Source organism: Triturus cristatus, chromosome 2_2 (assembly GCF_964204655.1).
Source record: "Triturus cristatus chromosome 2_2, aTriCri1.1, whole genome shotgun sequence".
NCBI lineage: Eukaryota > Metazoa > Chordata > Amphibia > Caudata > Salamandridae > Triturus > Triturus cristatus.
The window spans coordinates 536,616,167-536,631,535 of record NC_140582.1 but is presented as its reverse complement, the minus strand read 5'-3'; the positions used below and the strand labels follow the sequence as shown (position 1 = coordinate 536,631,535).

Genomic DNA, 15,369 nt, shown 5'->3' with positions numbered 1-15,369 from the left:
TCAGAAAATGACTAAAAGGGTAGCTATATCTGGATCTGCGGAAGAATGGTGCGGAAAAAGAAAGAACTGACTTCAGCGCGTAGGGGCAGTGTCTAAGTAGACACTGCAATGTCATTCCGGCGACTATGACGCCAATGACAGACGTGGAGTCGACCGATGCCACCTACAGACATGCAGGAGTACTGCTAAAGAAAAATCACCGGGTCCAGTCTGATGCCTTGGGGTTATTCTAAGGTAAGGAATCAATAACTAACAGCCTCTTTCAGATCTGTGCTTCCATGCTCATGTCTGCTGAGTACTCACTGATGTAAGACCCCTGAGGCAAATGCTTAACAAATACTGTGTTAAAAAGAAAAAGTATATTGTATTTTGGTGGTCTAAATTCTGTGGACAAAGGGAGAATTGGCTGCTTTAGCAGAATGGCACAAACTCTGAATTTAGGAAATTTAACTTACTGCCGGAATTAACCAGGTGCATCTTTTCATCTTAGATACTGAGAGAGTTCATTTAGAAATGTCTGAACATAGCGGCTGCTACATCATATATGTAAGGCAGGTGCACAGAGAGAAAATGAGGAGGTACATGTTGTTTCTGTGCTGCTGGCAATGCGTAAAAACTGATAGTTTGTTACTTAAAGACAAGTGTGCACGCAAATACCTTGGAATTTCTATACAAGATGGCTGCTTCACAGAGCGGGACCTGGGCTGGAACTTGATGGACACATGCGATTAGAATAATGTTTGGTGAGTTACTGTCATACCACAAGTGTATTACTAACCAAGCGTAATTCGCAGTTACTGCTCAAGGGCACTTATGCACATAAAATAAACATAGGCATTAGGTCTGGCAAATCAATATAATAGTGTTGTTTTTTTATTTTCCAAAAGAGTGAATACGACAACACATCATTGATTAAAGTGAAAACTCTGGATGCAGCTCAAGTTTAGTTTCAAATACATTGCAGGAGCAGAGTGTAATAAGAGAATGGCCTTGAGCCAATGTGTTAGGTTTTTTGGGTTAAAGAATCCAGAATATTGCCACATAACACCGTCTGAAAGTTCTGGCTAGGCAGTGCAAACTGACATCCTGATTTAAAACTGATGTCACAACAGAAGGTAATGTCACCTACTGGAGTAGGCATATTCCTCCGACTCACTAAAACCAGCTGTAGGAAGGCATGAGGATGACCTCACATGGTACAGAATCAGTACTTATTTTTTAGTACCTTTGGGAACCCTTCCTGAATAGACCTAATTATAGATCTGCTCTGTAGTTACATAGGTTTTTTTGTTGTCCTCATTTGCCTAAATAGCACCATTCCACTTGCACTTTGACCGAGGTGTCCTACCCTTTTTTGCTAGAAAAAAGCAAGAAAAGGGGGGGGGGGGGTTTCACACGGTACCACTCTCGGACTGTGACGACCCCTTCTTCACACGCACATTTTCTATGAGCAACCCTGCTCTTTTAGAAAAGTGTTAGCCGCGGCAGAGGAGGCTTAATCATTGGACCCCTGAACCGAATCGTTCCCATATTGCTCACTCTGTAGTTATATAGGTTGTTCTGCTCACGATTGGGGAGGGGGGGGGGGGGAAGACTCCTACTTCTCACGTAATTTAGATGCTGAAGGATAGAACTTGTTTTGATACCTCCTCTGTCCTGGTTGGTACTTCTAGCTCTGCGTCCTTGTAGTTTCTCCTTTAAGCAGTTTTTTTAGTGCCCTAGGTCATGTTGATTTCCTCACTGTGTAGGATAACCCACTGCACAGAAACATAGGCACCTCTCCCTCCAGAACGACTTGTTAGGACTCAACCAGTTGAGTTTCTTTAGCACGACCACCACCTGACACTGTCAGTATGTCCTTTTGTGCTTCCTTCACGCCCCCTTATCTCCATCCTATAAAGGACGCTCTTGCCACCCATTTTCTATCACCCTTAAATTAGATACATAAGACTGTATGATTCGATATTTAGGTTTGGACTGCATGGCAGTTTTCTATGGCTGTCAATCGCTTACACATGTGGTCTATAACACAAACAAGATGCTAATGATTTGTTCTTGTAATCTGAATCTTGAACATGTTTTTAACAAAGAGAAAGTGTGTTCGTGTATTACTCTATAATGTGAGATGGGATAAGTAGTGGGGTAAACATTGAGATGAGAACTGGAGTAATGTGCTTTTATCCCAGATACATAACTAAGCGGGTTGGGGTAGAGAGGATGACAGCAAGGTGGCAGTGTGATTATTTAGAACAGAAAAAAGACCTCTCAATCTTCCAATCTACAGCCTAAGTGAGAGCTTACCTTCTCCTCCTTGCCAGGCTTGACTTAGTGATGCTTGCAGCTGCCAGGGAACTGGCCAGCCAGCAGCTATATAGCCAACAAGTGTGCTACCACCCGGCTCTATATGGTCTCCTAAGGTTTGGTGAAGAATGCTGGAGCTTACAACGACCGCTTTCGGTGGAGCTGATTTAGGAGCTCCTCATGGGCCATCTATGGGTAAGAAGCAGAACAGTGTAGGGAGAGCTATAGAGCAAGCAATTTGAACCAGTCTTGTAAGGTAAAATCATGGCTCCTATGGAGGCGCCTATATAATATCTCAATCTAACAACTTTCCGGCTCTTGTGGCGCAATGACATTTCCAAAATAGATCTGTAAAGGACAAATCAATGCAACAATTAAGATGTAAATGTGCATCATTACGCTTTTAGAATACTTGATGGGGAAAGAACCGACCAACCATCCTGTAAGGTTGCCTCCACCTAATGTATCAAGCTTTCTCCAACAGATATACACTTTAAAAACACTTTTTTGAGCAATATATTTATATTAACCTACTTTTCATGTGCTTCTTTTTGCTATCACTGTGATTAGCCTACAGTTCTGTAATTTCATCCGTCCCTAAAGCCCACAGCTGAGATAGGAGGCTGAGCCATGTCATGTTTTGGTTTATTTTCGATTCCAGGATGAAATCACATCTTGTGTTTATCAGAGAAGCGCTTTGTTCTCATTTTACCTTTCCCGGTAGCATTAATCTCCTGATGATCCCAATTCACAGAGCAAACGAAGAGCAGAGTTGGCTGGAAAGTAAAACATTAGGTACAGTTTCTTCTTTTTCTATAACGGATGACTGCCAATCTTTGTCATTGCCATAAATAAACTTACCTCAATACCGGTCTGTTTTTTTTTTTTTTTTTATAAGTGTAGGCTGTTTATACGCACATGTTAAATGCAAACTTTAATTCAGGAGGCGTTTATTGAAAAGTAACTGAGTTTGAAGCTTCAAAATATTTTAAAGAGAATATATAAAATACTCCAAGTGAATCATTTTTCTGAATTGTATTACAAAACACAGTCTCAAATAGAAAACCGTGCTTTTCAGGCACATTCACAGGATGGGTTCTTTTCCCCTCAAAATATATTTTTGGTGTTCGCCCACACATTAGTTTTTAGCTGCAGTTTGTATGCTCTGGGATGACCAAGAAGGCGCTCTTTTGCCTTAATGATACCAGCAAAGTTCGCAGTAATTGATCATGTAGCAATGCCCCAGGTCACTCCTGGCTCTCAAAGGCAGTTGGTTCAAGAATTGTCAATGATTGCTTAGTTATAATTTACCCTTCTTCATCACTACTGCTCCAAGCATCTTCAAAAGCAGGGTGCATGCGCGCATGTGGCCCAGACTTCTCTGGATCCTCATCAGGTACAGGCTCTCGCAGTGCTGGCACCCAAGCGAGAACATTGCAGTCTTTGCTTCCGCTGTAAAGCTCCTGGAAATTAGACTGAAAGACACAGCAGTCCACATTGCTATAATGTCCCCTCAACATAGTGACGAGCTCCCCTGAGTAGAGGGTGTACACCGCAATGGTGCAGCTGTATGGCACAAACACAAACTCTGGGCTGCAGCCTGAGGAGACAGTGAATTTAAGCCCTTTCATACTTTCATTGCAAACTTTACCATAATTCACTAGAGTGTTCTCCCCGGAAGCGCTGTTCCAGAGCCTCATCCGGTCATCGGTGCCTGTGGTCAGAAGGTGAAGCCCATCACTCGTAAAGCACAACCCGTTCACCCTTCCATTGTGGGCCGTATTCGCTGCCTCTGTTGAAGCTTTCGACTTTTCGCCATTGTGTTGATCAAGAGTAATCAGGCACCCAGATGCTTTGCGTACGTCCCACAGTTTGACTCTGCTGTCCGCACTTGCCGTTGCCAAGACATATTCATAGCGTGGGGACCAACACACAGAAAGCACTTCGCTTCTGTGACCCTGCAGAATGTGAGAACATGAGCCAGACTTTAAATCGCACAGCTGCACTTTGGGGTTCTTGCTGCCAACAGCTATCAAGCAGTGCTTTGTCGCTATTGGAGACATGTGATGGCAATACACTGTTCCATCAAAATGAAACACGTCTGCAGGCTGCAATGTGTTTGTGTCCCATACTTTCAGTGTTTTATCGAAGGAACTTGATGTGAAGATACCAGTGTCATGGGGATACCACTGAACTGTTTCCACGCTGAATTTGTGTACATCAGGGTGACTCCTGCCCACGGTGCACACTGATTTGCAAGTGTAGTAGGGCTTTCTACTAAAATTTGCCAAGTCGTAGAGTACGATGACCCCATCTGATCCCCCGGACAACATGTACCTTTGCTCAACAGGTTCAATATCTAGTGTGTTCACACCACTTCCGTGGATCCGCTCCACATCGCGATCTTTGTTTAGCTCCAAGCTCAGCACTCGCCTTGTTGTTTCAGCTCGCCTAAGACGCAGAGGATCATCAATGCCGTAACGGCGAGCAGAAATGGAGCTCAACATCCTTAAAAACTGATATTGAAGCACTCAGTAGGGCAAGGACATTTCAGTCAAATGTTCTCAGCGACTTCACTGGATTAAATACCTCAAATCCCAAACTACCGATGGTGATGAAACTAATCAGTCCTTTCTTTCCCTAACCACATTTTGGTACCAAAACATTTCCAGTGCATTAAGCAATGACTTGCACGAACATAACACACATGTATAAATGTTCAATACCAAGATAGCAGATCTAAAGGAAGCTTTTTGTGTTTAAGAACCAAATCCATTAAGTGAGGATATTCTGGGGTACCATCGAAGGAATAACGCACAAAACCACTTTTGATGCCGAATCTTGTGTTGTGATTCTTTCTTTACCGCTGCTCTTCTACATCCTAAGGGGAAAAAGAGAAAGTGTTAAAGAAAAGGCCATCCTTCAACATCCTTACTCAAGGATACCATTGGCATAAATGCATTTGCGACCTTTACACTGAGGATAAAGACAAAATACTTGCATTACAATGAGAAAAAAGGGTTGCTGTGAGCCAAACAAATAAAGAGCACAACTGGGAACCTTTATAATAACCAAATGCATCTTTATCCATTTTAGCAGAATTTCATATTTCATTTCTGTTGTATAATGATATCATATGCTGCCATGATGCCCATACTTTAGCACCGTCCAGTTCACAGAGGTAGCGATGAAGAGGTGAAATTCGGTCTTTAATCTTCCAGGTTAACATGGTAAACAGAAACTAGCCCATCGCCCATCATCATCAGTGCTGAGCTCTTTTTGGCTATTTGGGGTGGTTCACTCTTAGGCCTCCACAACATTGGGTACAATGCCAAATTTTTGTCCTTTTTTTCCAACATCCTGGGCATTTTAAAGGTATCCAAGATTTGTAGAATCCCTTGGAGGGGACAATGAAAATAGCCAAAATATAGCTAAATGTTGAGTTTTGTGGGACAAATAGGAAAAAAAGTGCTTTGCATAAAAGTTTCTTTTTTTCATAAAAATGGCATCAACACATGTTTTGATGTGCTAAAGTCACCATCTTCCCAGCTTTCAGAAACATACAGAGCTGAACCGAAAAACCTAATTTTTTTCAACACATTTTTAGCATTTTTCAAAGAAGTGCCCATTGTTCCAATTTGTTTGTGCTTTCAACCTACTTCCCGTTTGTGGTGCAAACCAGTGTGAAATACACGGGCGATACAGGAAAGCTATATATTTCTGAAAAGTAGCCAAAAGTAGCAATTTAGCAAGGGGTCATATGTGTAGATCCCTCAAGGTTTTCCCAAAGAAACCAACTGTTGAAATGAGAAATATTGAAAACAAGTAGGAAAAAAACAGCCATTTGTGACAATGTTTTCATCTGTAACTTTTGGTCATGATGGCCGATGTACAAAAACAATGTACTATTAGGTTTGTTAGATCCTTTTGGTTGTGGTGATATATAGGGTTTGTAGGTTCTCCAAGAACATGAGGTACCCAGAGCCAACAAGTGAGCTGAACCGTTCAATGATTTTTCATACTGTACTGAGTTACACCAATTTATATGGTGAAACTTGTAGAGTTAAAAAGAGCTATCAAACTAACCTATGTATTTCTAAAATTGGCACGAGATGCAAAGTTTAAGAGCAGCAGTTATTTGTACTGCGCTGAATTTGTGGGTACCCATACAAGCATATGATTTAGAGGGTATTTTTCAAAATGCTTTTTTTCTTACACACTGTCTTACCTTTGGAAGGCACAAATGCAGCAAAATCCAATTGGTAATAATAAATATGCTACTATTTTATGCTCCCACATGTCTTCTGATAAAAATGCTACCTCACTTGTGCAAGTAGGCGCCTAGTGCCTGCGGCAGGTGACTGCCCAAAACTAAACATGGATACACCACGTTTCCACTGAAAAATGGGCAGCTGTGGATTTTGGGCCCTAGCCCAGCCGGCACCAAGGGAAAACTAGCAAACCTGTACATTTTTTTAACTAGACACCCAGTGAAATCCAGGATGGGATAACTTGCATGGCTCTTACAAAGTTGTTTTACCCAGAATCCCTTGCAAACCCCAAACTTTGACTATAAAAACACATTTTGCTCACATTTCTGGAAAGTTCTGGAATCTACTGGGCACCAAAAACTTAATACCACCCAGCATTTCCCTAAGTATTCTGATACAAATTGAACCTCACTTGTGTGAGTAGGCCTATCTCCCGCGACAGGAAAAAGGCCGAAAATGCTACATAGATACATCACAATGTTCCACTCAAAAGTGACCCGTTTTTTGCAAAGTGGGCTGTAGCTCAGTTGGCACCTAGGGAAACTCAGCAAACCTGTACATTTTTTAAAACTGAATAACTAGGGTAATCCAAGATGGGGTGACTTGTGTGACTCTCACCAGGTTGTTTTAGCAGAATCCAGTGCAAACCTCAAACTTTGACTAAACACGTTTTCCATTCCTTTCTGTGATGGAAGGTTCGGGAATCTGCGCGGAGCCACAAACGTTCTTCCACCCAGCATTCCCCCAAGTCTTCTGATAAAAATGATACCCAATTTGTAGACATCAACATTTTCTGTCACAAAAATAATCTGATTTGGCAACCGGGGAAGCAGTGTTTTTTTGGCCGGGGATTGAGGGCCATGAAGGGAAACCTACAAAACCCAGACATTTCTGAAAACTAGACACCCAGGGGAGTCCAGGGTGGTATGCTTCGCGTGGATCCCACAAAGTCTTCTTATGCACAATGCCCTGCAAACCTCAAATTTTGCCTAAAATTGCACATTGTCTTTGCATTTCTGTGACTTAAACTTCTGGAATCGGCAGGAATCCACAGAATTCCTACTACCCAGCATTCTCCCACTTGTTCAATAAGAATGCTACTTCACTTGTGTGGCTGGGGGCGAGGGCTGAAAGAGCCACCCAAGCACTGATGCAGCGAAAGTCAAATGAGACGATCGGTTAATTTCACTTTCTTTTTCTCTGAAATGACATCAGCATGCCATGCACGCTGATCGTCATATAAAAAAACACAAAAACAGCCTTGGCTACTGAGGAAACTCCGGCAAAAAAAAATCCCTCTGATGCTCAATATCACTGATCTACTTTAAGCATTATTTTTGACTAAAGCTTACATAAAGGATAAAAGCATTTGCATTCACAAGATTTTTATGAGAAATCTAACACCACTAGGCTGCTCTTGAATTTCAGGCTCTGAACTCAATCAACAAGTCGGAAAGATTAGAGCACGACTAGCAGTTCGTCAGGACTATTGCGGAACACTCTTACTTAGGTCACTCAAAGATTATTTCATATAGGACAAAGTATGCAGAATCCGTTATGAAGAAGGTGATGGAGCAAGAACTCGTAGAAAAGAGACTTGCTCGTAAGCAATCCGCTCCTTTAACTCACTAACAAGTTATTAAAATTGTTGTGTCTTAAACTAATGCGCAGCACATGAATACGCGGGTTAGTGAAGCTTGCTTATGTGTTTACTAACGTGGATAACATGAACGAAGGACTAAAACCGCTTTGAACGGTCTTTACTGCGCATGCGTCAACTGCATCTACGCAGTATGACGAGCTACCGCTTGGAGGGAAATTCTTGCGCATGAGCAGAAAGTACTAAAATGGAGTCTTGCATGGCATCTGCTTAGCTTAAACGAAAACGAGCTATTTTACTAATGCTAATGCGGGAAAATATTAATAAGTAAAGGGGAATAGAGTAGAGGTGGGTGGTATACAGTGCGACCATTTTATTTGTGAAATTAACATTTGCCTTTCTGACTTTATCACTAGTGCACATTTGGGTCTCTCTTGTATAACTGCAGTAAGCTAAGTAAAAGGAAGACTGTGCATGTCCACTGAAAGTGAACCCAGAATGATGACTTGGATGTTGAACGGAAGCCTAGATGTAGATCAACAGGACTACAACAAACTAGATTGAGATGATGTCAACAGCATCAAATCTGATGCCTTACAGTAATTGACTGATAAGAGTCGTCCGAGTCCCAAGAAAAAAAGAGAAAAAAAAGAAGGGGGCAGGGTAGAACTACCCTGACACCCTACACCTTATTTTACAAGGTTGCCACAATTTCACGAAGATTCCCCAAATCTGTAGCAAAATTGAGCAAAAAATAAGCTATCTCACACGCTTGCTTTTCTTTGTACCCTGGCAGCCTTGCCAGGTATCACACATCTGGGGTTTAAGTAAGCATTTTAAGGTAATTTACCACATTCTCCCACATGTAGAAGATGATCATGCACATTTAAACTGAGCTGCATCATGTCTGTTAGAGCCTAGCTGTTGGACTGCTAATTTTCCTCAAGACGAAGGCTACACACCCAATGACCAAGGTAGATGGGCAGAGAGCTTCTGCAGCCAGCAGGGGTGAAGCAGGCAGCTGGAGGGCTCCTGACAGGGTAATCTTTATGCACACACGGTGCCTGATGGAGCACGTCTTGCCCACCACCGTGTCTGCGCCTTCAAGTGTGTCCAGCGGAATCAATGTCAGCTGTGATTAAGTGACCCAGACATGCACTCTCAAACCTAGTAAGGTGATAATGTTGAGCATGTCACTGTGGATGAAACCTGCTCACTTTTGTGATTCACTGCCTCTGGCCTCCCTGATTATAGTTTGTGATTGGCAGGAGACAATCCTGTCCTAGTAGATGGAGTCCCACAAAGGCTTATGTTAGTGTCGACACTGACAGCCTCTGGGTCAAGCTGGGGGGCACCCCCAAGGGCTGCAGGCTGTGGTACGCTGGCAGGAACTCTATGGCTTCTTGTCCGAGGTGGGATGCTGCTGCTGTCACCGGCAGTATAAAAGGCCAAGAGCACTGCTACACCAGCACAAGTAGCAACAGACATAGATATAGTTAGAGAGAGAAGAGGAGAAAGAGAGGAGTAGAGAATAAGATGTAGATAGAGTGGAAAAGACCATCAGATTGAGTTACAAGGAAAGAGTGAGGGTGAGAGCTAGATGTAAAAATGGAGACTGAGGAAGAGATACAGAGAGAGAGAGAGAGAGAGAGAGAGTGTGTGAGAGAGAGAGAGTGTGAGAGAGAGAGACAGAGAGAGAGAGACAGAGAGAGAGAGAGAGAGAGAGAGAGAGAGAGAACTAATGTGCCAATTTGTGCATCACATGAGACATTAACTCAGGAGACACTGTGACCTATGCACTGTATACGAGATGAGGATACAATCAGGCACATTATTGACTTTAGAGGACACCCACTAACGTCAATGTTCGTGCCCTACATATGCGATGTTTGTACAATCACCTGCACACCTGAAAAGTCACACACAACGACAGGCACACAGACATAGACATATCAATTGCACACAATGTCAGCTATCTTATAAGCGAGTACATGCACACACTCTTCGTATGAAATATGTACCCAGTAGTAATACTGCACAATGGATGTAATGCCGACAGCAAGCACACCTAAGCACATGAGACATGTGTGCAGTCCACTGCACATTGTATCTGTTAAATAGGAGGTGTGTGTGCAAACAGACACCTTTACACAGAGAACTTAATACTGAACGGTGTCTTCTCAAAGTCCAACAAGCCCAGCTCCAATTTTTGGAGGTAATACACATTTGCATAGCACATATTTCAATCAGAATGGTCTCTATGCGCTAAAACCAAGTCAATGTCACTCACTTTATCACCGAAGGAAAAAATAACTCATCTATGTTTAAATCTGTAAACTCCAGATTGCAGTAGCAGGTGCTCTGATCTACTAAGTTACTTAAAGTATAGGGTTGGCTGCATATGGAGGGTTGGCTGCAGGGCCTCCGATCAACCCCCCCCGCTGCAAAAGACTGAAGGCCGTGCGCGGTGGCGGTTGGATTAATGTATGGTAATTAAATATTACTTTATGGGGGGGGAAACTGGAAAAAACATAGGTTACAGGGACGTTATAGTTAGGAAATAGAATTTAAAAAATCTTGGAAATTTACTAACAAAACCAAAGGTTACAGGGACGTTCTAGTTAGGTTCAGATTTTACACACAACCACTGAAATTCATCAATTATACTTCTACTTACCTCAAGATACTCTAACTCGTGCCCTAAGGTAACTATAACTCGCTCCCTTGCCATGCCACATCCCGGGGCCACGCGGTCTGTTTTCGAGCAGGCCGTATTCGTGGGGCAGCAACGGATTTAGCATATCCCCCCGCACACCGAGGCCCATCTGGGGGCTATGAATGTTACAGCAGCAACATTGCACGCTCAATCTGGAGACAAAGGACACTACAAGGCCCATAATGCTCTGCTAGTCGCGGCAGAGCGTTCCATCCAGGGCATGCATTGGAGCATTTAAATGATGAGGGCGGTGTCCTATGCGCCTTCAATTGCCAAAGCCTCTGAAGAAAAGTGGGGACACTTCGAAACGCGTCAGGCATCTATGGCAAATTGAACTGCTTAAAGTCATCGTTGTGCCAGCGGATTGTATACCATGAAGGTTCTTCATGAAGGTTCTTCATGAGCATGTTGCCCTTCGAGTGCTCCTTGTACGTTGGGTACTTTGGACACGGAGACACACAGACAGACAGACAGACACACACACGTTTTCTGTGACTAGAACCTTACAATTGGACATCCCATGATAGGCATTTGCTTCGAGGGGAGGCGCCCTGCCAGATGCTGTAACCTGTATCTTCTGGGTAAGTACCTTAAGTGATGTGTGTGCACACCTAATATCGTAGGAACATTGTAAAAGAAAATTGGTGATGTTCTCTGAGGTAGCCTTCACCCCTCACCATGTGTGAGCAGAGTTCATCTGTCTCGAGAAGGGCTCACAAATAATTGTTCACCAGTGAGCATTCTTAAAGCCTTTGTAAATTTAAAAGATTAGCCACCTCTCATCAGTACTGTGGGTTTGTGGCCACAGACATTCTTTCTCAGGTGCCCGGGAGGTTTCTGTTTGGTGGGGCATCCCTGATCTTCATTGGCTGAAAGGATGAGTCTGGGTGGAGTGGTGTGGCCCTAATTCAGAGCTAAAACTGTAATTGATGAAGACTGGTAAGGCACCAATCTTATTTGCCCACCGACCTGTATTGCAATGCGTGCTTTATTATCTTTGTCAGTTTTAAAGTGATATATCTGTGCAAAACGGACAAGGGCTTTGGTGTTTGAATTTTTTTCCTTGCTGTCCTATGGCTCTGGGCACTTCAGCAATGGGTGAAATAAAGTAAAGGAACCCTAAGTAATTCTTATTGATGTATGTTACTGCATGCATCTTTGTGGTCCACTTTGTGACACCGTAGGAAGGATCTCAAAACATTCTATCTTCCACTACTGATGCATTTCAGGGTGCACTATGAATACATATCTAGAAGTGGGACACATCTCTCCCTGGACCAGTTTTTGTTTAGGCATACTGCAATATGCACGCAAAGTACTAGTTGTTTATTTTATAAAGATGGTTTATCTTATTACCTCAATTTGTTAATTAGGTTATTCCTTCAACGACGGAAATCTATAGGTAAATGAGCAGGCTTTCAGCCATTCTTAGAGATAACCAGGCTGTGGTGTTTTTAGATATGCACATGAATTGTGCAGTTTATTTTGTGTTGTAATTCTCCATTCACATGTGCTGTTTGTCTTTCGATATCTTATATGACGTACAGTGTTCATTTGGTGTGCACATTTCTCCAGGATATTAAAACTATTTGACAAGCCACAAAAGAGTGTTTATAATGTAAAGCTGAGCCTCTATACCTTAGGAGAGATGGAAGGAAGAGTGTCTAACATATGCGATTGCCATCGATACAGAAAATAATCCAATGGAATGAAGAAAATGCATCTTTTTGCGCTGTCTGTCATTGGCGTAACGAGCATTTTTCTTACAATGCTGCTGGCCGCTATTCCTATAGTGGGAGAAGATGACTAGCTATGGCAAGGCAGGAAAGATATTTTAATCCCCATGCCTAATCATAGTTTTAATTATGTATAGATTTCGTGCTTAGGTCCAAGGTGAGTTTAGATGAAATATTAAGGAAATAGTTAATGGTCTATACCAATAGTAAGAAAATTCAGCATGTCTTTGGATAAAAAGTGATACCGACTTCGATGAGGCGGTAACTGTGGCAATCGCTAAAGAAAAGTTACCTGGGTGAAATCTATGAATGAATAAAATAATGAAAGTAAGATGGGAGAAGTGAGAAAAGCTGTCGGAAATCACCTTAAACAGGATAGTAAGAAAGATGGAATGCTTCAACAATGTTTTAGCAAAAAGAAGCACACTACTGTGCATTGTGTTCACAAGCAGCGAACATACAACATATTATATGTAGAATCCCACAATGCTGCAGTACATATTAGTCGCGATTGGTAAGTCAGTTATGTCTCTGAACTATCATTAGGGAGGGATTGTACTACAGGGTCTGTGGACTACTCCTGCCAGAGGCTAGACCATTCCCTAAAATCTTCCAATAACTTATCATCCGGGCTTACCAAGGCCAATCTGTGTTCCTCTGCTACACCCCAATCCCCTACACCCAAGATACAATGCCGTAGTGTACATTGTACTTTATCTCCCCCAGCCTACATGTGGTGCCCACCACTGCCCCCTCGCTTCGCCCCCGAAAAAGATGCATTAAGTCGGCTTGCGGAATCCTACACTGAAAACACATTTTAGTCTACATGGGTATGTTATATGGATTAGTGTAGATGTATAATACACTCTATATAAATGTTTTCATTGCATGAGTTTAAACTGGGCATTACTCGTACAATCTGTAGTACAGGTAAACCCTCTATTCCATTTTGAATCAGTTTGAGAATATGTTAAGTCATTATTTTATTGGATCTTTACAGGAAGGTCCTTTGTTGCAGTCCCCAAAGGGCTGTGCAAACTGGGGAAAAATATCATCCACCCTCTTTCAATCTGGTAAATTCTGAAAGAATAACTGATTCAAGAAACTAGACTAGAAAAGTATTCCAACCAGCCCTAATCGCACTAGCTAAGATGGAATACATGAGAAACTGACCTGCAGAGACCCCAAACTTCTTTTGAGTCTCCTAAAATATAAGAAATCACTTCTGATCATATAAATCCACCACCATAATTCATCCCTCTCTAACCCACCATGCTCCCTTGGCCTCTGCTCTTAGAACTACTACTTTTCGGAAGACCCTATAGAGGTGCACTAGCACGAGATGGAGTATTTTTTAGAGTCCTATCCAAGGTCCACTTTCAAATTCTAGCCATGTGTTCAGCTAGGAAACTTTAGAACCCCGGAGTCAATTTTACGACTTGGCATTCAGATAGAAGAGTCTTCTCCTGGCCGGGTGTTTCCTACAGCCAGCGGACTATGTGTTGCATCTGGACTGTCAAATATCATTGTATTCTGGGAGACCCAAGCCTTTCTTGTGGGGCAATTTCAATGTATTCAGTCGTACCCCACGTCTCTCGATCGTGCCCATATCGGAGAGATGAGCCAACTGTAACACTCCTTAAATATTTTTCTAGGGAGCCTGCAGAAGATGCCTTGAAAACATACAGATAGTGCAATAAGATAATCATTTTAACCACTTTTATTCTCCCTATCGTAGATAGTGGGAGGAGGGACCACAAATGGGACTGACTTCCTTACCGCTTTTGACACCTTTCTTGTGTAAAGCTTTACCAGATAAATCGCAGGAGGCAATCCTTATTCACAAATAATTTAAGCCATCTAATTACCATTCCAGCCCTAGATCTAAAAAAGTACCTTTATTCACTTCGGCCAAGTTCCAAGGGATAGTAAAGTTGACTTTGTTAGGTTAACCTTGAGCCCAGACGGCTCCCTGTGCACAGAATTTCGTATTCTTATTCCTCCATTGTACATATCTTTTCGGAAGACTGCTTACAGCGGTTCCATGGGCAAAGCAAAAGATAGTGGAGATCTTGTGCACCTCAAACAGTTAAACCCAGCCTAAAAGTGCCAAAGGCTTTTTAAAAGTCTACTGTTGCTAAAGCATAATCCTGGTATAATCCTCCTCACTAAGCCTCAAACTAAGATCGGCAAATGTTAGCAAATAAACATGTTGCAAGTGTGTAAGTGTTTTTCACATAGTGAATGTTTATAATTGCCAGAGTGTACAGTTTGCGGATGCAAAGGGGATTTTGCTAAAGCGAGTAAGGATACCAAGGGCAGTGTCAGGAGGAGATATGCACTAATAAATGAGTATGGGAGTGTGGCAAAATTAAAGAAATGGTCATGGTAGTGACAGAGGATTATTGTGCAGACAGAAGAAAGTGGCTAACTCAGGCCTATTTTTGCTTTCAACTGAAGTGCCTGGTTGTGGTCTGCGGATTAAGGCAGACTCAGTCTCACCTAACTCTCTCATTCTTAATTGTCCGACAAAGTTTTAAGCAAATGAGATGTGACTTTCAAAGCAAGGTTTGCACATTTTAAGATATATATGCTCACAAAGGGAGTATGTAGTCTTCTATTGAAGAATCGGAGACTTCTCAAAATTCTTTTGAATCCCTGTCCTTCGATTTACATTGTATATATTTCTCAACAGTATTATCAGTCTCGTCTTGTACAAAGTTTTATACAATATACCTTCTCAGA

At 42.2% G+C, this 15,369-nt stretch overlaps 1 protein-coding gene across 1 annotated transcript in view; it reads right to left on the bottom strand.

The window, feature by feature from the left end:
* Positions 1 to 857: 857 nt before the first annotated feature.
* ERCC8 (ERCC excision repair 8, CSA ubiquitin ligase complex subunit) overlaps positions 858 to 15,369 on the bottom strand; it is an 83,601-nt gene continuing 69,089 nt past the window's right edge. Inside the window, exon 2 of the mRNA XM_085641671.1 lies at positions 858 to 5,182. Coding sequence (XP_085497797.1) covers positions 3,609 to 4,808 — 1,200 coding nt within the window. The 5' untranslated portion in view covers positions 4,809 to 5,182 and the 3' untranslated portion in view covers positions 858 to 3,608. The remainder of the gene's footprint in view (positions 5,183 to 15,369) is intronic.